The following is a 23999-nucleotide window of genomic DNA, read 5'->3' on the forward strand; positions in this document are numbered from 1 at the left end:
ACACCGGGTTGTCAGAGCCAGGCTGAGGTAGGTGTGTAGGGGGGTGTGTGTGTGTGTGTGTGTGTGTGTGTGTGTGTGTGTGTGTGTGTGTGTGTGTGTGTGTGTGTGTATTTGTTGAGTGGTGCTTTAATACGGTAATAAGGCAGTCAGAAGAACACACTTGCAGACTTCCTCCGGTGACAGCAGCTTTATCGTGCATCACCTCATAAAGTCCCATCATATCTGTTCACCACTATTATCAAATGGGTGTTTAGCGTGCTTCTGTGTGTTCGTGTATGTGTGTGAAAAAGAACAAGAAGAGAGAATCTCACGTGTGTGTGTGTGTGTGTGTGTGTGTGTGTGTGTGTGTGTGTGTGTGTGTGTGTGTGTGTGTGTGTGTGTGTGTGTGTGTGTGTGTGTGTGTGTGTGTGTGTGTGTGTGTTGAGGCTGATGAAGAAGATCAGCATGAAAAGTGAGTTGATCCTGGCTGAGGGCAGAAATCCTGTAGGACCACAAAGATTTTGAGCTTTTTGTAAGACAAATAAGCCTATCCTCCCACGCTGAAGTGAAACATTTCTCTTTTCGTTCCCATTTCCTCCTGAAGGCCAGGCAGCTGTGGTCAAACTTGGGTCAATAAAATGTCTGTCTGTCCATTGAGTTGCCACATCTATCAAAAGATGAAAGTTTGTCTTTAAAGGAGAGATAGAATTCAGCGAGGAGAGACTGGGACCTTTCTGTGAGGCATGCAGGAAATTAATCAAGGAAATGGGGTTTTTGGTGTGCCTATATCACATCTAATCTATCCTTTGTCCACGTGTAGCCGGCTCCAAGCCTCACCAATCAAGAGCGACACGCTGGTTTTATGAAAAGCCACTTGTTCCCTGCATAATTGGGGGGTCTCACTGCTGAGTTAAATGAGAGGTGGAGGTGGAGGGAGGGGCAGTCTTGTTTGCCCATGTAAAGTGTGATCCAGATAATAGCATTCTCATCAAAGGCGGCAATTACATTCATTACAACGGCGCAAGGCGCGCCTGCAAGGAAATTAAGTGGTGAGAGGAAAGAAAAGCTTAATATATACCTCCTTTATCCTATCCCCCCACCTCTCAGTTCTTTTTCAAATGCTCCACGTGGAGCGGCAGACCTCAAGAAAGAAACAGTCTCGGTAGAAGAAGAATAAATCTCGTCAAAGTCCCCCTTCAGCTTTCTGCCTCCAAGAGGCTCACGTCTACCGTTACTATGGCTGCACTTGTCTCGGATTAAAAAGCTTTTCCACAAGGGTGATCTCTAATGCCGCTTTTACACACGCCCAACAAATGACACCAAGTCTTAAAGACCTTCTCTAAATTAAATTCCAATTTCTTTCAGGAGAGGAAGAGCAAATGAATTGTCTTGTGTGGCATTAAACCACAAACGGCCTGTAAATCAAGCGGTTAAGGGGAGAAGGGAACCTTTTCATTCAGCCCATTTAAATGTGAATCAGAGCAAGTGGATAACACTGCAGCCTTCTCAAAGGCAGGTGTTGTCCCCGAGCCCATTCTACATGTGGCACTGTGTATATTCTGAATCACTCATATAATTTAGACAAGTCTTGTAAAGGTTTTGAGTTCAAGTTAACCAGAAAATGTTAAGTATCTGAGTTATTGTAGCAAAATAGACAGATATTTTATCTTTATCTTGTTTGATATCCATTAGATAATATGTATGTTTATTGCGCCTGACAACAACTTCCAACACAGTTTTCTACATAAAAAACAACAACATTTACAATAAAACGTCACATACCGGATGTAAATGTCGGTAGAAATAACCCCTAAGCCCTATTAGAGTAATATCTGCTGCCAATGTCATTAATACATGCTCACCGATCTTTAACTGAACAGCTCAATGTATCGTGAAGTGAACATGTCATTAATGCAAAATTAACTTTGACCCATTATTCCCCTCAAGTATATTTAGGCTTAATAAATCATTCCTAAAAAAAAAAAAAAAATCGAAAGGCCACATTGGTTCTAACTTCAGGAAATGCTTAGCAGGAAATACAACATAAGATTATTGTTTCAATAATTTAACTAGTAGGAATTAAAAAAGCAAAAACTACTGAAACAAATGAGAGCACAGAGAAGTGCACACTTTGTCTTTTTGCGCCGACAAATCATTGCGGCTGCGTGTGAATTATTCAACAGGATCAGGCCCCGGTGGAAACCTGAGCATAATTAAATTGCAATAAAATAACATTAGTGTGGACAGGCTGTTAGGAGGTGATGTAATTGGCTGCTCCGGTGGTCATGGTTCAACTGATAAGGTCGACTGTCACGTCTTCTGCTGGGCCTGTATGTGCTATTTCCAGGGACAGGAAGCTGACACAGACAGGAGTCACTGTAACTGACTGTAGGGCACACTGAGCTGTCCAAGCGTGTACACAGCGATAGCCCCGATCAGGGTAACATTGAGTAAAAACTTATCAACTATGAGCACATGTAGAAGACTAAATACACCTTCTTTTTTTTTTTTGGCTTTGAATCTCTTGTCATTTGTATCTTCTATCCTGTGGTAGATTAGGAATTAGCCCTACACATTTCTCCACTGTGGCACGTGCGCCATCTTGTGTACAAATTATGAAACTGCACCAACGTGTGAAAGCAGGCTGCAGCAGGTGCACATTGCGGGACCCCGCTGTGCCTGTCAAAAGAAGTTCAGAACAGCATGTTAGAATTTTACTCCGTCTTTAAAGTGACACAGAAAACACACCAAACTAAAAAAGCAAGCCAATATCAAGACGGGTAGATAAATGGTCACCTCTAAAGAGCGACTCGTGTTACAAAGTGAAGAGGTTTAGATTACTGCTGAAGCACTATTGCGCCGGTTGTACTGCGGTAAAAGGATCCAGTGGCCTCACGCCACTTGGCCATTTATCATCCTCTCCTCAGTGGGTTTTCCTACAACTTTGACACAAATGGGGCAATGCGATCTTCACCGAGCGCTTATCGGTAAATTATTGATCGTGATAAAACATGAATGAGTCAATAGCTTTTGATAGTATTGCAATTGTTGTGCCTCATTTGCCACTTGAGCATAATGGCAGCCTGAACATCTGAAAGTGTGTCACGGCACGGATGTGAATGGACAAGCTATCAGTTAACTTCATTAGCTGTTGGCATGAGATGGGTGCTTCAAACCTGCGTCTGAATTGTTTATTTATTTTTTTAATTACTTTGCTTAGAGTACAAAGTGCTTTGTTTAAAATAAATACGGGCGGTTTCAATACTCGTACAATTTGAGACAAATTAGGAAACAATGACAATATTATTTCTAAATGACTAATTTGGGCTTGAGAGGGTAAAAAAAACAAAAAAAAACCCCACATTTGTATGTTCTTTCAGGTGTAAGTTTGAACAGTTAAATGGTGAAATATGAACCCATTAGTAGCACCTCACTGGTTGGACTTTAAAAGTTTGTTTTAAATTTTAATGCTTAGACCACGCTGGGGAAAAAAAAAAAAAAAAAAAAAAAAAGCATAGGCCTACTACAACATGATTTTGAAAGCTGATATAATTGTCGTCTTCGTCCAAGGTGACTTGTGGAAAAGTTTGTTTGTAGGCCGAAATGTTTGGAAAGCGCTGCTTCACACACTTATTATGAAAACACGAGTTTAAAATGATTAACCGACCACCTTTGCCGTCTGACAGTAAGTCATAAACCGCAGTAGCGTGTGTTTGTAAAAAAAAAAAAAAAAAAAAAAAAAAAAAAATGACATTATTTATGATAAACTTTCTTACCTCATCCTCTGTAGTCCGTTAGGCGTTGTCGACCGCCAAAAACGGATCATTTCTCTTTTTAGACACAATAAACAGCAAGCGGGGCGCTGTCCATCCATATTCTGCTTTGCAAACATTTGTCATTGAAGACTTATTGGTTTTATACAACGTGCGAAGTTGCACTACTTTTTTTTTTTTTTTTAATTTTGGACTCAAATTACTACTACCAGCGCGACAGCTGGCTGGTGGGAACCTTCCTTCGCGGGCACATCAGAGTCGTCGGACGGGTTTTTATCAGCGCACACGCAGTGAACTTTAACCCCTTTATAACAGGGTTTTTTTTTTTTTATTGTTTTGATTTAGCAGGTTCGCTTTTCGCATGAAGTGTTTATCGAAGAAAAGAAAATCCCGTAAGGTCGTAGCGGTCTAAAAGGTTTAATCAAACGTAAATCATGACGGTGTCGACATAAACCCGGCGTTGCCGTCGACAAAAAAAAAAGATGCTTTTCTCTTAAGATAAGCTATAATAATAATAATAATAAAAAACAACGTTTAGCTGTGCGGGCTAACGCGGCGCAACGTAGCTTTGACAACAACATGACGGTGAAGAGGAGCGGCGTGTAGCGGCGACCGATCAGACCGTCGGGGTCGCGCCGATTTCCTGCTCAAGTCGCCGGGTTGTCTCGTCTTTGTGTCTGGATTATCCAACAAACGGCATTTCAGACCAAAAACCAGAGGTTGCGTTTAATCGGCAATTTTTTATTTTTTTCCTTCGAGAAGGTTGGTATGAATCTTTGAGAGAGAAAAACCCAGTTTACTCTGAGTGATACTGACTTTTTTTTTTTTTTTCCTAAAAACTGCTTGGTTGCATGTGTGCCTTAACATTTTCTTTTTTTTAAAAAAACACGTCTCTTTTATAGTGTTGGGACATTTGCAGCACTACCAGTTTCTTTCAATGGGGGAGGAGAAGCCGGACACGCTGGACTTTGTGAAGGATTTCCAGGAGTATCTGAGCCAGCAGACTCAACATGTCAACATGATATCAGGCTCCGTCAGCGGCGTCAAGGAGGCGGACGAGCTGCCGGCAGGTCAGCGCTGATTTTGTCATTTAATGTTTGTTTTTTGTTTTTTTAAAAAACCCCACTACGAGTAGATTTTTGGCTTCCGGTTGACGTTGCAGTTTTGATAGTTTCTGTTATCCACTTTATCGTTTGAGTGCTGCAGAGTAATGAGCCGTCGTCATCCCTTGTCAATATCCTTCTGGGATTCATTTTATTTTATTTTTTTATTTTTCAAATCGTTGGCTTTTTTTTTTTTTAATTTTTTTAAAATAACAATTTAAAAACTGCTGTCCTGTCACAGTACGAATCGAAATAAGACATCGCTGCAGAATCCGCCACTGTTTCCCTAAATAGCAAAGTGGAACCAGAGTTTGTGTTTTGTGTCGTTTTGTGGGGTTTTTTTTTTTAACAAATCCCGTCGATGTTCCCCGTAACGCAGACTGCAGTCAGAACGGACTGGATCACCCCTCGGTGGACATGTCGCTGGAGGACAGCTCGGGGATCTTGGTGGATGGTTTTGAGAGGACCTACGACGGCAAGCTCAAGTGCCGCTACTGCAACTACGCCACCCGAGGCACAGCACGACTTATTGAGCACATCCGAATTCACACGGGTGAGTGTTGATATATTTCATCTTCAGGCGCATACCACTGACCAGATTGTTTTGTTAAGGCTGCTTTGCTCATTCAAACAGGAGAGAAACCTCATCGCTGCCACCTCTGCCCGTTTGCGTCCGCCTACGAACGCCACCTGGAGGCCCACATGCGATCGCACACGGGCGAGAAGCCGTACAAGTGTGAGCTGTGCTCGTTCCGCTGCAGCGATCGCAGCAACTTGTCACACCATCGCCGCAGACGCCACAAACTCCTGCCGATGAAAGGTGCTCGCTCACTTTCCCACAAGAAGATGCTGAGTGTTTTACAGAAAAAAGCCAGCTCGCTGGGGTATGGTCGCCGGCTCCTCATCAACTTCAGCCCCCCCTCGATGGTGGTGCACAAGGCTGACAACGTGAACGACTTCTCCCACGAGCTGCCCCACTTGCGTCAGGAAACCTACGACGCTCAGAGTCGAGCAGTCGAGGACGGGCTCGCCGCAAATCAAAATCACCATCACCATGATATGGTCATGGATAACCCTCTGAACCAGTTGTCCACCCTGGCTGGCCAGCTGGCCAGCCTCCCTTCAGAGTCTCAGGCCCAGACTCGACCTCCCATGTCTCCGGGAGCAGAGTCTATCGTCGACGAGAAGCCCTTCCTCATCCAGCAGCCGCACCCTGCCACAGCTCCCGTGGCTGTCACAGCCAGCATGGTTCATGCTTCTTCCTCTTCTCCAATCACCCCGGAGCCCCGGGCTCCCCCTCACATCAATTGCAGTCCTGGAGGGGGACCCTGCAGCGAGCACAGCGGGCGCACCAGCACCCCGAGTATCTCCAACAGCCAACCGAGCACACCGGCCCCGGGCCTGTCTGCCCCACACCAGGACCCCCACATGCTGCATCACTGCCAGCACTGTGACATCTACTTCCCTGACAACATCCTCTACACCATCCACATGGGCTGCCACGGCTACGAGAACCCATTCCAGTGCAACATCTGTGGCCACAAGTGCAAGAGCAAGTACGACTTTGCCTGCCACTTTGCACGCGGGCAGCACAAGTAATGGACGAATGAGGAAACTTTGAAAGAACTCTTAACGGACAGCTTTGTTCTTTTAATTCCATAGTAATTTTATTTATTGGTCTTTCCCTTGGCCTTTATGTAGCCTAGCTTTTGAAAGTTGCACTTAACACAGGAAAGTGTCAACTCTCAGATGGTTTCATTTTGTATAATTACAGGTGCCCATTCAAGTGTATTATAAAGGGGTGATCGGTGTTTTCGACAGGTTGAGAATTTATTTGTGGTGGTGGAGTCGCATACGTATACTGTCAAAAATCAGGAACACAATTCCCGTACTTGGACTAACTGATAAATATTTTAAAGGCAGCGGGTTAGCAAATTTCCAACACCGGTTTGGTTTAAAAAGAAAAACATTGCTGTAAAAGGGTCTGCGGGTCTGTTGGATCTTCCTTTAAGCACACAAAATTAGCTTATTGGCAAAACCTTCCAATGTCTTTCAGATGGAATACTATTCTATACTATGTAAAGCTGCTGAAATGCACTCCTTCGGCAATTTTATTCGACATGGACAAAACGTAGTTGTGTTCCTTTCCAGTGAGGCGATAACCTCGCGCTATGGGCAGATTGCATATTTAGAGGAAAAACCGCACACGTGCAGTGTTTTTATTGACTGAAATCCCCCTAAAAGCAGCGTCACCTCATGGAGGAAGAATATTTTTACTGTAGCTCACCTGTGCCTGCCAATGTTAGTTAAAGGGCGGAGGGCCTACTTACTCTCAACAGCACGTCCCCTTAGAAAAATTAAAAAAAAAAAAATACAAATAAGAAGAAACCTGTTTTTCTGCGGGGAAAATGTGAGTGGTCCACACAAATGAATTCTCAGCACTCCTGGAGCTCTTATCGAACGACTGCTCTGATGATGCTAACTCAGGAGTGAAACTGTTGGCCTTGAGTGAACTTTCTTAAGCCTTGTTGAAATCATTTCAGTGCTTGGTGCATTATAACGCGATACAACGTAACATGATTTCTTTGCAGTGCCTGACATAGTCAATTTCTTGTGTGTCCAAGATAGAGAGGACTGTTACTTTGAAGACTAATAGATATTACTACAATACATTCTTCTTACTATAACAGATAGACCCAGGACCTTTGGGAAAAGTTTGCCCCTTGTAGTTTTCTATAGTAGCCATGATATTTTCTTTTTTTTGTGCTAAAATTCTGTTCCATGAATGCTGCTAACTTTGGAATCAATGCCAGCTGTACTATGTAGATGGCATCCACAGTGAAACCTGGCCAAACTTTGTATCAGTGGTTTTTGGTCGGCCAGCTAAGTTGTTGAACTCGACTTGTTCTGACGTTCCTTCAGTGCCCTTCCTTGACCACTATCATGGTACTCACTTTGTTTAAAGAGTTTAGCGTGTCCTTTTAATTCCACCATGTTACATTCTGATCTTTGAATATTATATGAAGCCACTTTGATATCCAGTATCTCCGTGTTTAGGACAGAATCACCTTGTCTTGTGTCTCATGTGAACACTTTCAGAATTGCCACGTAGCACCGGGGTTGCCAAGTTTTAGCCTTTAATATAATACGAACTTCGTCATATGGATCCCAGTGCTTTTCTGAATATTTACTGAGTATTGTATTCTGAATGGTTGAATAGATGTTCAGTGTCAAAAAAAAAAAAAAAAGCTAAATCGTGTTGCAATACGACTGCTACTTTAGCAAGATTGTCCTGTGTCTAGAGTGCTGTTGTCTGTTGCTTAGCAACATGTGTGGAGAACATAGTTACTGTTGTTAGGACCACTTCCTTGTTACCATACGTACCAGTAATGGGGACATCCAGTAATGACTGCCTTATGTTCTCTTAGTGTGTCGTAGGTTCATAGGTTTCGGTGAATGTTAAAGCCTTTCGGCGATCACTCTCTCCCTCTGGGGAGACAAATCATTTTATTGTGAGATGGATTAATCTAACTAATTTATAAGTAAAGTGTTTTCTAACTGAAATGCATTTTGTCTTCTGTTTTAATTCTTCAGCAGCCTTTTTTTTATGGGATGTTAATATTTCATGCTCATTTAAGAGTTTGACATCATGAAGTACACAAACACAGATTGTCTTTCGATGATGCTTTTTAATTGGGTAATGTGATAAAGAGAAAATAAATGATGAGTATAATTCAGTGTTAAAGTGCAAAGAATTGAAAGAGCTCTCAAAGTTGATTGGAGCAGGTCACTGCAGTATCAAGTTAAGCCTTGTTCTGCTGGTCAGTCTCCTCTTCCTTTTTTTCAGGGTCTGGCAAAAAGAAATATGAAAATAAGTTGTCTTGAGTTCATGATCATTTTTCTTTCTTCTATCCTAAATATTTTACAACACTATTGGAAAAAAAAATAAAAAAAATAACGGGTACCAATGCATACAGACCTTTGAGTCGAATGGGACCCACAAGTAGAGTTTCGCTGTCATGTCGCGACCCCAGGTCTCTGGCGATTCGTTTGGTGCAGCCACGACGGCAGCGTGAATTGTATTCAGAGGCTGGGCATATCAGGACCTTGCACTGGATGTACACCGACTCTGTGGCCCGCAGGAACTTGAAGGCCTTGAATGTGAAACGGGCATAGGCGCGGGTGCCGCTAACATAGGCCCAGTAGGTGTTATCTACGGAACATCTAAAAGTGAAGTAGAGCGAATGTTACTGGGGGAAAAAAACAGGTATTTTAAAAGTTGTTGTTGTTGTTTTTTAAGCGGTCGTATCACAAGCAATTTGGGAACCATTGGTTAATCTTAAACGCTGATATTTATGAACTCATTTATGCAGCCCGGTGTCACGCCAAAGTGTGTGACACCCCCCCCCCCCCCCGGTTGACTAGGGCACACCATGTCAGTGTCACGTTTTGCCTCGCTTACATGTGAAAAGTGCACGCGTGCACAACTGTATAACTGTTCATAACCAAACACAGGACATTTACCTGGGAGCCTTCTCTTTGAGTCCTTAAGAAAGCAAAGGTAAATGTGAATTTCATTTAAGTAATGTGTGACAATTATTGACATAATTTAACTTATTTAACTCACATAGCATACTTTCAATAATTTAGATAAAATGACCTATTTCAACCCAAACTAAACCTAAGGCACTTCTCTTTGCATGCCGAGGCGAGGCAAGTTATGACGCTGACGCAGCGTCCTAGTGGACTGAGAGGTGTATTACACGCTTTGGAGTGATACCAGGTTGCATCATGTGTTTTATGAAAAGTCTTTATCTGTATTGTTTATAGCTATATTTGCTTCTGAAATGTAGTGGACTGGAAGTATAGTGTCAGAAAAATGGAAATACTATATGTGAAGTACAAGTACTTTAAATTAGTATTTTTTTAGTAAATGTACTTGGCCACTTTGCCCCACTGATGTTTGGTGATATTTACTAGAAGTTTCAGCGATACCAATCCCCTTGTTCTTATTTACAAAACGGTAAAAAGCCAGTACTTGTTAGTTACTTCATTACACTGCCAGGTGGAGTAATAAATCAAGGTACACTCTCGTCTCACCCGTTGCGGACCAAGTAGTATGGTCTGGTCGTGAAATCAAAGGCCGAAGGTGAGGCCACGCAGGTGTCAAGAAAGATGACCAGGGAGCTGTTACCCTTCCTCAGGTCCACTTGGATGTACAGGTTCTGGTTGAGGTCTACTTCATAAGGAACTTCAGTCACCTGAAAGTGTGAAAGCAAGGCATCAGCATCGTGTGTAGGAATTTCCTCCACAGTCACCCCTCAAGTACCCAAACGCACCTTATAGTAGAAGCTGCTGGACGTGTAGAAAGCCATGCTGGTGTTGAATCTGCCGGTGCCTATGATGTTGCTGCTATCAGAGTGATTGACATGATACAAAATCTGGGACACAGAGTCCTGCTCCATTCGACAGCTGACGTTCAGCTTTAAGTGAGGCTGGCGTGTGATCTCGTCGGAGCTGGAGGCGTAGGCACGGAGACTGTTGGTGTACACCACTCGGCCATTGTCAAACTGTTCAAAGTAGAAGGTATTGAAAAATTAAAAATCTGCATGTATGTATTTATCACAGCGATTTGTGGGGGAAATGCTGGATATTGTTAATATTTTCCATAAGGTGATGAGTTGTCTACCTGTCTGACGTTGCCACAAGTGTTAATGGGGAAACTGAAGACCACCTGGTAACTGGAAATCTGGGGTCGGCAGTGCGGGTCGTTCAGGTACAGATTGTGGCCGTCGTAGCCCAGAGAGTTCAGGTAACTCCTCGCAATCACAATGTTCATGTCTGAAGAGCAGTCCACTCGACCTAACGTAGGAAGGTGTTTACAAGGTAATCACAAATGTTCAAATTTTTTGTCACTCCAGCTGTTTAGTTGGTCCACCACTTTATTCCCAAATAATTCCACCCAGAGGTTCGTGGTTCTCAGAGGAAGAAACCAACAGATTTGAGATCCTCTGACTTCCCATGTACTGCCACTATGACATTCACTATTATATAGATAGCCATGAAAATTGGTACAGATATTCATGTCCCCTTCTAGATGAACTGTAGAAACTATAGTGGTCTTCTAGCTTTTAATCAATCATGGAATCAAAAGAGGCTTATTAAAAAAGTAATGGTTAAAATCAAAGAAGAGACTAAAAAATATCCTGCCTGTTTTACTTTCATATGAACTAAATCAGTCCACAATCATTCTAATTGTACCGTCACTCGGTTGCAGAGTGCTCTTGAACTCTGCGTTGAACCCTCGGTCGACCACAGAACCATCAGTCCGGAAAAGCACGGTCATGTAGTTGGAAGAGGATTTGAAAGAGCTCAGACTGTTGTTGCAAGCTTTGCCCAAATATCTCGAACCAACAGACGGCCCATCATAGACTGCAATGTAGTCACAGGAGCAGCAGTTCTCCAGCCTGTTTTTAAAAAGATCATAAAAGCCATAAATTATTATAACGGCTGACTTATTGAAACAAAAGTTGAAAAATCACAACCGATTTAGAGAGCTTAATTCTATTTTATTTTGCCCCAGTCTACGTAATTTCCTTCATCACTTAATAACCCACTTGTAAATCACATAATGATGCTCATTTTTACGATTCTTCACTCACTGCAGGAATGTGAATGCCAGGTAGATTCTTTGGTCGTACGCAGATTGGATCTGCCAGACACAGTAGGCGTTGTCGTGGTAGTAGCCGGGGTGGTTGGGGCTGGAGAAGGTCCCCGAGCCAAACAGAGAGCCTCCACATGGCCTTTCTGCAGGTGAATAACATGTCATTGCAATGAACTATAATTGTAGGGAGCTAATTTTGCACAGTGAGAATCTTACCTGTCGGTGTCACGTCTGTTGTGGAGTAGCAGTAGGCTGTTTGAAAAAAAAAAGTTTCAGAATTACTTTTATGACATCTGTGATCAAGGGGCGTTGAGATTTGCATGACGTGACACTCACAGTAGTAGTCATGACAACAGTTGCCGTAGTATTGACAAGAGCTTCTGCAGGAGCAGCTTCCCATGTGTCCGCCGCAGTTGTAACGACATGAGGGTTCAGCTGAAAAACACAGGAATCATGTCAGTAAGCTGCACTGCAGTTTATTCACATATACTCCAGGCTGTTGATGTGTTCATACCTGTGCTGGGGTCGACAGTGGTTGACTGGCACTCAGCTAAAACAAGAGAAAAATCATTACAAATATTTCACATTTTCTTTATGTGTAAAACACATCTTCTGACACGCCTGTTGTTTATTCCTCTGCCACAACTTTTCGACATTAGAAAATGTTCAATAATTTTGATGAACTTTCCGAAACTGACAGTCCATCATTCACACCTACTTTGAGCAGTGATTGACTGCTCTTTCTATTTCCGTCTCTTGTCATGTGAATAACGTCTGAAAATGTGAAGCGTTATCCCCAAATTTAAAACAATATTGCATCTCCCTCCTCTTTAAATGCCATCTTCTCACTCTGCTGACAACACGTTGTGAGTTAGTTTTTTTCCGGCACAACCCAACCTCGACACTTCTAGACAGAAAAATCTCTGTTTAGACAAAGTTTGGCATTAAATTGATGAAAATACACTTCCTTTCAAATTATTAAACATTTTCTCCTTGATTTATAACCCTTTGGTTTAGTTCTGCCCCAATTTCCTGTTTCCTGTTTCAACAGGAAATACATTTCCTGTGAGTTTTAAATCCTCTGATAACCACAAGATCTAGATTATTATGCTGTTTATGAGTGAACCAAGTTATATACTGACAGCACCTTACTCAATTCACTGGCATCACAATCTGTGATCAGAGTGTGCAGGGCTTCTCCACCGAGCTTTGAGTGACAGAATACTCACAGTAGTAGTCATGACAACAGTTGCCGTAGTATTGACAAGAGCTTCTGCAGGAGCAGCTTCCCATGTGTCCGCCGCAGTTGTAACGACATGATGGTCCAGCTGAAAAACACAGGAATCATTTCAGTAAGCTGCACTGCAGTTTATTCACATATACTCCAGGCTGTTGATGTGTTCATACCTGTGCTGGGGTCGACAGTTGTCTCAGTGGTTGACTGGCACTCAGCTAAAACAAGAGAAAAATCATTACAAATATTTCACATTTTCTTTATGTGTAAAACACATCTTCTGACACGCCTGCTGTTTATTCCTCTGCCACAACTTTTCGACATTAGAAAATGTTCAATAATTTGATGAACTTTCCGAAACTGACAGTCCATCATTCACACCTACTTTGAGCAGTGATTGCTCTTTCTATTTCCGTCTCTTGTCATGTGAACAACGTCTGAAAATGTGAAGCGTTATCCCCAAATTTAAAACAATATTGCATCTCCCTCCTCTTTAAATGCCATCTTCTCACTCTGCTGACAACACGTCGTGAGTTAGTTTTTTTCCGGCACAACCCAACCTCGACACTTCTAGACAGAAAAATCTCTGTTTAGACAAAGTTTGGCATTAAATTGATGAAAATACACTTCCTTTCAAATTATTAAACATTTTCTCCTTGATTTATAACCCTTTGGTTTAGTTCTGCCCCAACTCACATTTCCTGTGAGTTTTAAATCCTCTGATAACCACAAGATCTAGATTATTATGCTGTTTATGAGTGAACCAAGTTATATACTGACAGCACCTTACTCAATTCACTGGCATCACAATCTGTGATCAGAGTGTGCAGGGCTTCTCCACCGAGCTTTGAGTGACAGAATACTCACAGTAGTAGTCATGACAACAGTTGCCGTAGTATTGACAAGAGCTTCTGCAGGAGCAGCTTCCCATGTGTCCGCCGCAGTTGTAACGACATGATGGCTGAGCTGAAAAACACAGGAATCATGTCAGTAAGCTGCACTGCAGTTTATTCACATATACTCCAGGCTGTTGATGTGTTCATACCTGTGCTGGGGTCGACAGTTGTCTCAGTGGTTGACTGGCACTCAGCTAAAACAAGAGAAAAATCATTACAAATATTTCACATTTTCTTTATGTGTAAAACACATCTTCTGACACGCCTGCTGTTTATTCCTCTGCCACAACTTTTCGACATTAGAAAATGTTCAATAATTTTGATGAACTTTCCGAAACTGACAGTCCATCATTCACACCTACTTTGAGCAGTGATTGACTGCTCTTTCTATTTCCGTCTCTTGTCATGTGAACAACGTCTGAAAATGTGAAGCGTTATCCCCAAATTTAAAACAATATTGCATCTCCCTCCTCTTTAAATGCCATCTTCTCACTCTGCTGACAACACGTCGTGAGTTAGTTTTTTCCGGCACAACCCAACCTCGACACTTCTAGACAGAAAAATATCTGTTTAGACAAAGTTTGGCATTAAATTGATGAAAATACACTTCCTTTCAAATTATTAAACATTTTCTCCTTGATTTATAACCCTTTGGTTTAGTTCTGCCCCAATTTCCTGTTTCCTGTTTCAACAGGAAATACATTTCCTGTGAGTTTTAAATCCTCTGATAACCACAAGATCTAGATTATTACGCTGTTTATGAGTGAACCAAGTTATATACTGACAGCACCTTACTCAATTCACTGGCATCACAATCTGTGATCAGAGTGTGCAGGGCTTCTCCACCGAGCTTTGAGTGACAGAATACTCACAGTAGTAGTCATGACAACAGTTGCCGTAGTATTGACAAGAGCTTGAGCAGGAGCAGCTTCCCATGTGTCCGCCGCAGTTGTAACGACATGATGGTCCAGCTGAAAAACACAGGGCACAAATTGGTTTTCAGATTATTATTTTTTTTCTTTATGTTTTCCATTTTTGTTTTTTAAGCCAAAAAGGTTGGGAACCACTTATTTAATCCTCAACAAGGATTGTATTTCATAAAACAGGTAGATGTGGGTTTTTTTTTTATCTAAAATCTTAATCTATAAAGTAACAATAGTTAGAATATTATTTCCCTCTGAAATGTGGAGTAGACATACACTCTATCATAAAATAGAAATTCTCAAATAAAGTACAAGTCCCTTAAAATTGTACTTAAGAAAAGCATTTGTTTACCATTATAGTCTGGACAACAGTTCCCGAAGTATCCACATCTTGAAGAACAGGAGCAGTTTCCAACCTGGTAGCCGCAGTTGTACTTGCAGGAACCTCCATTTCAGATGAAAACACAAAACATTTTTCATCTCTGACATCTCAGGATCTAGTCTGATGTTGACAGAAAACTCCTAGATGTCATTGAATTGGGAACACTGGACACTTTGTAAAATGATCTGAACCAGAGGGACTTACCCACAACTCTGAAGTCAGCACGAAATCCTGACAGGCTAACAGAACTATCACTCCTGAAGCGCACAGTTAAATAGCTACTGGTGGAGTGGAAAGTGGCGGCGTTTGTGCCACACACCTTCCCCAGAAGCCTGCTGTTAACAGTGCTGCCATCATAGATGTCAATTCTATCATAGCCACATGTTGGGTGATTCTCAAGGCTACACATGCAAAACAAGAACACAATTAAAGCTACAGATAATACAGAAAACGTAGTTAATGATCATACATGCAAACACACACATTACATATGCAGATTATTTGCTTACCTTACATTAGAGAACTCCAGCTCAACAATGGGACTACCTGCTCTGATGTACCATGTACAGTCTGTATACTCTGGGTACGCATTTGGATAGTTGGGACTGTAAAAAGTGCCACTGAAGCCAAACAGGTAGTCTCCACAGCGTACAGCTGAAGAAACATATGGTCGTGAAAATTTGAAAAATACAAAACAGAAAGAATGGAAAAACAACAAATGAATGACAAAATCAATACTGATAAGAAGAAGTACTGATGAAAGTAATCATACAAGTAAAAAAACAACAACGTTGGCCTTAGTAATAAATGTATTTAAATAACGTGTGATACAAAGAATTTAAACGAATATAAGGGACAAACTATGTTTGCTGAGATTGCAAAAAATGTAAAGGCTCACACATGGACTGCTGATTATAAATAGGAAAATTATTTTCGGGTGGAGCACAGCTATCTGATTGTAATTGCTAACCTTCAGCACTGTATAGTAACATATATTTAAACCCAGACATATGAGCTAATATTATGCTTCTTATTTTCATAACACTTATTTGTTGTTTACCTGCAGGACCTGTTACGCAATCTGTGTGAGACACATTAGAAATTGATAGATTGAAAACAAAATAGCTGCCCCCTCGCTCTGGAACTCCCTCCCCAAACACATCCAAGACTGCACTTATCTGGCCACATTCAAATCCCAACTGAAAACCTACCTTTTTAAAGCTGCTTTTAATGTTTGATTCGTGTTGTTTTTACTGTCATCAGCGGATTTTAATGTGACCGTTGTGTGATTTATATTTATATTGTGATCTATTTCATTATTTTAACCTGTAAAGTTTCTTTGAGTTTCCTGAAAAGCGCAATGAAAATAAAAAGTATTATTATTATTGTTATTATTAAAGGTGGACAAACAGACTGATATTTCACTCATAGACGGGCATCAAGACATTCTGAGACCAAAATCAAAGACACATTGGTTATCCAGATAATCCTTTCACATTTATGTTTACTTAATGGCTCTGATTTAACTGTTGGCTAAAAATAATTTTAAAAGCATCAAGCCATTCAGATAGAGACAGCATAAAGCAAACAACACAGACAATAAGAACTAAACTAAAATTACATGATCTATTTTGGTGGTTGTGTTTGTACCTGGAGAGTCTGATGTTGAATTCATTGCCTCAGTTGTCATGTAGCGATCAGCACCTGATGGATAGGGAGACAAACATGAGAAAAACACAAAGTACCTAAGTGACGGCGTCAGAACAAGCCCAAAACAAAACTGTCATGACGACAAAAACTCATTTACTGAATCTTTCCAACTGCTCAGTACTCCATCTCAGCTTACTGCTGATCACCGCATGAAAAATACAAATGCAAGACTGATGTTTGAATGTGAAAGAGACACACACACACTAACATACACATGCAAATTGAGGACAATACCTTGGACTCCATGTGTGGCGAGCACACCGCAAAGAAACAACAGAGTCCACATGATGTATTCGTTCACCTTCCAACCTGCTTCAGGTGCTGAACATTTCAGCTTATATACGCAGCCTGGAGTTTGTTATAGCACCTATAAAGTTACTTATTTCACCAAATGTCAAGGTGATAGATTACTCCGTTATCACTGTTCATGAGAAACACACTCATGGTTAACCATAAAAAATAAAACACAAACATTGTTCCCCTCCGCTTCAGGATGTGCTTTAAGATATTTGCTTAAGCTAGACAGGAGAACTTCATGAGAGTGTTGGGAAATTTGCAAATGAGCCGGCAATAAAATATACACTGATGATTGTATGTCTGATAAATTAATATTGGCTGAGCATTCATTGAACCATTGAACCACTGAACCAGCGGTACACTTTTGGACTAAATTTGTGAACATTACAACTTTCAAATTAATGGAGAAATTATAATGGTGCTGCTTTTTCAGCTGATGTGAAAGCCTAGAAAAAAAAAAAAATTCACCATAGAAAAGTATGTAATTGTCCTGTTAGCCTGCACACATAGGCAACCTTATAAATCTAATTATTTTAATGATAAAAAGCTGAAAAGTCACATATTAGATATTGGATATACAAGAAAAAAAATGTGTGTTTCCGATAATCACATTTCTTAACAAATAATATTATAAATATTCACAGTCTAATAACACAATTTTATACATTGTATTTTGTACAATTGTAGCTATGCCAGTGGTTAGCGATGGCTGTGAATGTGTTTTTTTGGCCAGTGCACCACAGTTCAGACTGAAATATATTTAATATAGTAAAGTATTAAACTATTGGGTGGTCAATGAAATTTTGTGCAGACGTTCAGGTCGGGTCAAAGTTTATTGTGTCCAAGACAAAGCAAAAGTTAGCATACTACGGAAACAATGACATGAAAACCATTATACCTGCTAACATTAGCTTGTTAACATGCAATGTATACTGTTTTGTATTTTGTGTATTTGCAGCTCTATATATTCTTCAGTTATTATTGATTAATGGATTATTATTAGCAATACTGAGTAATAGTACATCTAGGATAGTCGGTTTTATCGTCACAACTTTGAAAATCAAACCTAATCACTGTAAACCCCCCCCCCCCCATAAAATAGGGATATTGAACAATATATTATTATATAAATCACGTTTACTTTACATATTTATATCAGTACATCCAATACAGCAATGTTATTTACTGGTGTCAATAGTGTGTTAGATCTCAAAAGTAAAAAATGCTCACATTTCACAAATGGACTGAAAGGAATAAGGCTGCTCTTTAAAATGTATGTTTCTAAAATAGTTGTTTGTAACTCTCCACGCAGCCATTAACAAACTAAAATCTCTATCAAAATAAAGTGATAAGACATCAAAGAAGATTCACAAAGGTTGCTGTCATACATTAATTGCTGTCAGCATTAAATAGAGTGAAAAATGAAATAAAGTTTTACTTTTATTTTATTGACTCATCACTTCCCGTCATTAGATATTTTTTTCCTGCAACAATATTTGTAAAAGATAAACCAGGACTGTAAAACACTGGACATGATGATGTTTCTCTTTCTGGTGAGAAAATCTAGTTGACCCTGCCCTGTTGAATCAGGTGTGGGTGTGAAGGATTTTCCGCAATCCACAGCCCGGATGTTACCTTTAGTAAATATGCTCCACATAGCTTCATAAAGAACTATTTGAACATTTGAACAGTGTTTGCTCTTTTCCCAGGACATGTTTTTATCATTTTAAATCAAATTGAAAAGATCTTAAAGACTCATTCAGATAGAGAATTGTATTTATTCTTAATTCTGTAGGATTAGTATCTCAGTTAAAGGGCTTCAATGAACATGACTGTAAATGTATGATAAATGATAAAGTTACAGTAATGGCATGAAGTGAATAATGAAAATAATATAACAGACTCATCCATCCCCTATGGATTATATCAGAAAATGCAAACCTGGAGAAAGTGAAGCAGTTCGTAGAGATGAAAACAGGATAACAATAAAACAATAACAATCTCATTATCTGGCCAATTTGTGACACTTTTTTAATTTTCTCTATTTTTTTTTCTTACATATATTCTGCGACGTGAATTTGGTTTGATGCTGATTTGAGACATGTTTACTTAATTGACCTCTAGGTTGAGCAAAATTACAAAGAACATGCGCAATGAATCCAGAGCACTCCCCCCACCCCCTTCACAAATAAACATCCCCACAATATGGTGACATTTCAGTGAGTCACACTGCAAAGAAGGAAAACACAAACGAGCCTGGTTGTGCCCCTGCTTCCCCACTCCTACTCTGTGGAGCTTTCCCTTTCACCCATTTCATCATGTGCTTTTGCATCATCCTCCTATGAAGTCAACATGCAGAGGGACATTGGGTGGTCCCTTTCTCCTCTCTGTCAGACCTATTTTTTTCTATAGCAGCAGCTCGTCAGTACAAAGCGGGCTGTGAGTGACGGCAGCAGAGCCCCCGACTCAATGCTGCTTTGAGTTAATCAGTAACCAGAGTGGGAGCGCCACGGCCGGCCCGGCTGGGTTAAAGTAAGGGAGCAGAGGAGCCAAGACCTCACTCAGCTGCAGCAGACACAACCGGTAAGAACCCATTCTGACTTTTATCGCAGTGATTGCCTTTTGATGATGCAGCGCAGTTAATTGTCAGAGATGAGGGGAAATGTAATTCTAGTTTCGAGTCCTATAATGAGGACTCATATTTATTATTTTATTCTTCGATACTAAAAAAATAATGTTCTAAATGTCTGCAAAAAAGGTATGCAAGAAAGCTTTGACCAGCTTTTAATTTCTAGTTAGGTTTAATTCAAAGGTTATCTACTTAAATAGCGCTGCTAATTTCTACCAATAGAATTATTATGGACCAGATTGTACACAAAATCTACTCCATGTTCTGGAACTTGATAAAAAAAAAAAACATCGGCAATCATGAAACAGCCATGTTATTTACCTCTGAGTTCTCAGATACACAAGTAGTGTGCAAGAACATTGTAGTGCACTGATTTTTTTTTTTTTTTTTTTTTATTGATTAGGGACCAAGGCCATGTCCTGTGGTACATGTCCACATAGAGGAAAATTTTGTGTTTACACACCTCATCCAAGAGTCCATCAGTCCACATTTCTGCATGTTCACGTCAAAGGATAAAGTCCTATTTTTGCCTAAGGGCACCAACTAAAGCTGTTCCCCCCACAGACATCTATATTGATCCTTCAAAATATCAGTGAAAGTTTCAGTTTAGTTTAGACAACAAACTGCTGTACGTGCATGCGAAAGTTTGTTGTGAGACTTATTTTCATTCACTCATTCCGTGGTTCGCTATTACATAAAAATACAAGTATCGTATTTTCCAATCATTTTTCAGAGTGAACCATTTTGACTTGAAATATGGTGACAAGTTGAGCATGTAAATTTGTTTGAGCACACTCAGTTTGTGTCATAAGTCTGAAGGCAGCTGGATCCAAGTAATCTATATTTAAATGAGAACTCCATCTTATCTTAGTCGGTGAACACAGACAAACACACACACACACACACACACACGCGCGCACACACACACACACACACGCGCACACACACACACACACACACACACACACACACACACACACACACACACACACACACACACACACACACAGAGAGAGAGAGAGAGAGAGAGACACGTAGATGTGTCTTCATTATCTATGCGACCTCTTTCGCAGAGGGTAATGCCTGTTCGCATTCACTGACCAGCAGGAGAGAAAACACACAAAGAGTAATCTATCAATCACTGACATGCGGCTCTCTGTCCAATGTTCCTGCCAGCCAATCCCGTCAGAGACACAGAACCAGATTCAGCCAGATTTGTGACCAAAGCCGTTTTAATAGTCGTGTAAGATTCATAGCCGACTCGGTGCTCAAACTTAAACTAAGAGTATCTGTCACCCCCTCCCCCATTCCCCCCCCCCGTCACAGGGAATTTGTTTTGTTTTTAAGGTAACTACCAACTAAAGGTAAAATGCAGAGACCTCTTCTAGTCCTCCTACTATGCTGCTGCCTCTCAGGAAGCCAAGCCAACCGCGTCTACGTTCACCCCTTCCATCTTTTTGCTGCCGAGAATGTCAGCTGTGAGACCCTGCAGACGCAGACGGCCAAGCCTCTGGAGACACTTGCCGTGGCCCCACTTGATATTCAAGTCTTGACACCGGACGGCAGGGACCCGTCAAAACTGGACGCACAGAAGCAGAACATCACAGAGAGGACGGTGGTCCTGGCAGAGCTGCTGAACACTCTGGGTCTGAGGATGTACCAGTCTCTCAGCAGCAAGCAGCAAAGCACCAACACCTTGCTCTCTCCAGTCAACACCTACGGATCCCTTGTCACCTTCTACCTGGGAGCCTCCAAGAAGACAGCAAACTCATTCCAGGTCTGTGCTTTGAATTTACTCTCACGAATGGGTTTGAGGTGAGCAGAACCTGCTGACCCCTCACTATCCCAACAATGTCTTGCGCTTTCAGTCCACAGAGAAGTAAACTTTCTTAAATCACTGCTTTCCTTCCAGTGCCTGCTTGGCCTGAAGCGTGGTAGCGACAGAGAGGACTGCGTGTCCTTGGTGGACGGACACAAGGTTCTCAAGACCCTGCAGGGCATTAACTCTCTGGTGGACGACGGACCCAAAGATGAGATCACTACCCAGGTCTGGACCTTCACTCGCCAGGATGCTCAGCTGTCCGAGGACTTTATTCAAGGCACACAGGACTTCTCAGACACGTCGTTCATCCGAGGCGTGGACTTGTCTGAACTTCAGGAGACAGAACAGCTGGTGAACAGCTTCGTGGAGAAGACATCCGACGGGAAGGTGAAGAACATCTTCAAAGATCTGAACTCCAGCAGTGACCTTCTCTTCCTCTCCTCCTTCAACTTTCAAGGTCGGTCTCTCTCTCTCTCTCTCGAGTTGATAACGTAGAGTCCAGCGTTGCAGGCTATTTTAGAAGTGCAGTGTAAACAACAGAGACAACATTTAGACTTCACATTGCCAAGATACAGTCTGAAAGTACCAGTCAAACCCTTTCAGTTGACTTGCATTGACACAGATTCTTGCAAACTGAAATCCTATAAATACCCATCCTTAGAGTCCCATTAACTACTGCTCCACTCTGCAATACCTGACTGTGGTCTTTGGTTGTGTCTGTTTAGGCAACTGGAGGACAGCCTTCCAGCCAGAAAAGACCTCCCTGCAGGAGTTTCATGTGGATGAAACAACCACAGTAATGGTTCCACTGATGACCCACACGGGTCACTACCACTACCTGAATGATAAGGTAAATTTGACGTTTTATGCTGATTTGTTGGCTCCTTTGTGTATCTGTGTTAACCTCATATTCAGAGCAGTAATGTATGAAACAAATGTGAACAACAGGCAGGTGGATTGAGCTTGTTAAAATAGTTATGTCGTCACTCATCTGTAATATTTTTGTTTCGTTATGTTTAAGGTGCGGCGGTGCACCGTTGTGAAGCTGTCCCTGAGCAAACGGTCCTACATGTTGCTGGTGCTGCCTCATGAAGGGGCCAACCTCAATGACATAGAGTCCAAGCTGCGCACTGACGTCTTGTCCGGCTGGCACTCGAACCTCCAAGAAGGGTGAGTATTGTCCTTTTTAAAACACTAAATCCCCACCTCGTATCACCTTTGACTGCTGCTGCCGTTATTATATTATAACAGACGTGAAGCCTGAAGAATCTTTTGTCTGGTTTTAGCCCAAACTCATAGACTTTGAGCTGAAGTGTCATTTTATTGGCTTAAAAAGCAGGCCAGTTAAAAGACCATAGTTACTGTCTATCAGCTCCCCAGTCATTAAATCAATCAAAGGCAAATGAGGCTATTGATAATTAGGGAGAAACAGAGTCAGGTACAATCCCATTTGAGTTCACAAACTTTTGATTTTAAAATTAAAAATGTGTTCTTTCCTTCCAGTCTGTTGGAGCTCTCACTCCCGAAGTTCTCCATGTCCTCTATGAATGATCTGCGGGACCTGCTGGCCAAAATGGATCCGATACTCGAGGCCCAGCTGCTGGGCTCACAGGCCGAGTTCAGCCAGCTCAGCAACGCCAAACCCTTCACTATAGATAAGGTTAATGAGATGAGGTGTTAGCTTGTCATAATGTTAAAACCACTCAACGCGCATGTGTGAGTCATTAACGGATCTCTATGTCTCCTCTCAGGTCATCAACAAGGTGCTGTTTGAGATGTCAGAGGAAGGAGCAGAACCTCAGGACAAGAAACAGGAAGCAGGCGTCCCTCTAAAACTGTCCATCAACAGACCTTTCTTCTTCTCTGTTATAGAGGGAGATTCTAACTCCATCTTCATGCTGGGAAAGATCGTCAATCCTGCACTCTAAAGATATATAGCACGTACAACAAACAGAAACCTCTGACATGAAAAATGTCCAACATATTCGGCCCACGTTTCTGCAGGGGATGAAATCAAGTCATTCCGCAGACTTCTTATTTAGATCATACGTTGTTTTTCTTCTGAAGTAATGGCCACACACAACACATGAGAAATGAAGCACAACATCGCTCTGTGTTAAAGTTATCTTTCACCACCTAGATGATGGCTCTACAAAAGCTCCTGTTTCAGTATTTATAAAAAAAAAAAAACATGTTACTTCAAGCTGAGTTGTTTTCAAAGCAGCCTGTTCAAATTTTAATTTTTTTTTTTTTCTGTGAAATTTATTATAGCAGAGTTCTGTACATTATTTTTTCGGTAGAGTAGGTACAGTAACCACAAGAACACGTTGCATATTGTAACTAAGAGTTTATTTTTGTTTTGTTATGATTTGTGACTGCTGAAATAAAACATTTTGTTTCCAAATATGGCAAAAAAAAAATGAACTGTTTTTGATTTCAGACAAAGTTACGATTGTCTTTCATGTGATTATTTCAGCGATTAAAATGAGACTTGTATCAATAGTCATCTAGTCAAGTCAAGACATAAGACAAATATTCCTGGGAATCATCAAAGCTAGCCAAAACACGTTTCACTTTCCTAGATAAT

General features: G+C 41.1%; 4 protein-coding genes across 6 annotated transcripts; 2 read left to right on the top strand and 2 right to left on the bottom strand.

Moving 5' to 3' along the window:
• The first annotated feature begins 4429 nt into the window (after positions 1-4429).
• ikzf5 (IKAROS family zinc finger 5) lies at positions 4430-8419 on the top strand. Its single transcript, XM_069692853.1, has 4 exons — positions 4430-4514; positions 4655-4822; positions 5235-5408; positions 5490-8419. The coding sequence occupies exons 2-4, from the start codon at positions 4690-4692 to the stop codon at positions 6452-6454; spliced, it is 1272 nt and encodes a 423-aa protein (XP_069548954.1). The 5' UTR covers positions 4430-4514; positions 4655-4689; the 3' UTR covers positions 6455-8419.
• Positions 8420-8524: 105 nt separating this feature from the next.
• LOC138617667 (CUB and zona pellucida-like domain-containing protein 1) lies at positions 8525-14617 on the bottom strand. 2 transcript variants are annotated; one of them, XM_069692843.1, is made up of 15 exons: positions 14522-14617; positions 13799-13843; positions 13621-13719; positions 12927-12971; positions 12749-12847; positions 12034-12069; positions 11856-11954; positions 11736-11771; positions 11518-11662; positions 11117-11322; positions 10545-10717; positions 10195-10425; positions 9956-10116; positions 8835-9079; positions 8525-8705 (listed from the first exon to the last, which is right to left on the bottom strand). In XM_069692843.1, the coding sequence occupies exons 1-15, from the start codon at positions 14583-14585 to the stop codon at positions 8659-8661; spliced, it is 1731 nt and encodes a 576-aa protein (XP_069548944.1). In that variant the 5' UTR covers positions 14586-14617; the 3' UTR covers positions 8525-8658. The 2 variants fall into 2 exon arrangements, with proteins under 2 accessions (XP_069548944.1, XP_069548945.1); XM_069692844.1 differs by lacking the exons at positions 12034-12069; positions 12749-12847.
• Positions 14618-14640: 23 nt separating this feature from the next.
• Positions 14641-16963, bottom strand: LOC138617668 (CUB and zona pellucida-like domain-containing protein 1). Its single transcript, XM_069692845.1, has 5 exons — positions 16899-16963; positions 16605-16658; positions 15464-15608; positions 15159-15355; positions 14641-15017 (listed from the first exon to the last, which is right to left on the bottom strand). The coding sequence occupies exons 1-5, from the start codon at positions 16948-16950 to the stop codon at positions 14872-14874; spliced, it is 594 nt and encodes a 197-aa protein (XP_069548946.1). The 5' UTR covers positions 16951-16963; the 3' UTR covers positions 14641-14871.
• A 2474-nt stretch (positions 16964-19437) lies between these two features.
• agt (angiotensinogen) lies at positions 19438-23816 on the top strand. 2 transcript variants are annotated; one of them, XM_069692846.1, is made up of 7 exons: positions 19438-19544; positions 20917-21367; positions 21503-21869; positions 22138-22262; positions 22434-22582; positions 22916-23072; positions 23164-23816. In XM_069692846.1, exons 2-7 carry the CDS (start codon positions 20960-20962, stop codon positions 23338-23340), a joined length of 1383 nt encoding a protein of 460 aa, XP_069548947.1. In that variant the 5' UTR covers positions 19438-19544; positions 20917-20959; the 3' UTR covers positions 23341-23816. The 2 variants fall into 2 exon arrangements, with proteins under 2 accessions (XP_069548947.1, XP_069548948.1); XM_069692847.1 differs by having other exon boundaries at positions 19487-19544; positions 20938-21367.
• The last annotated feature ends 183 nt before the right edge of the window (positions 23817-23999 follow it).

Source organism: Brachyistius frenatus, unplaced genomic scaffold, assembly GCF_029030835.1.
Source record: "Brachyistius frenatus isolate BFR_SWC_R1_liver_20210118 unplaced genomic scaffold, ASM2903083v1 Contig_13, whole genome shotgun sequence".
Lineage (NCBI taxonomy): Eukaryota > Metazoa > Chordata > Actinopteri > Embiotocidae > Brachyistius > Brachyistius frenatus.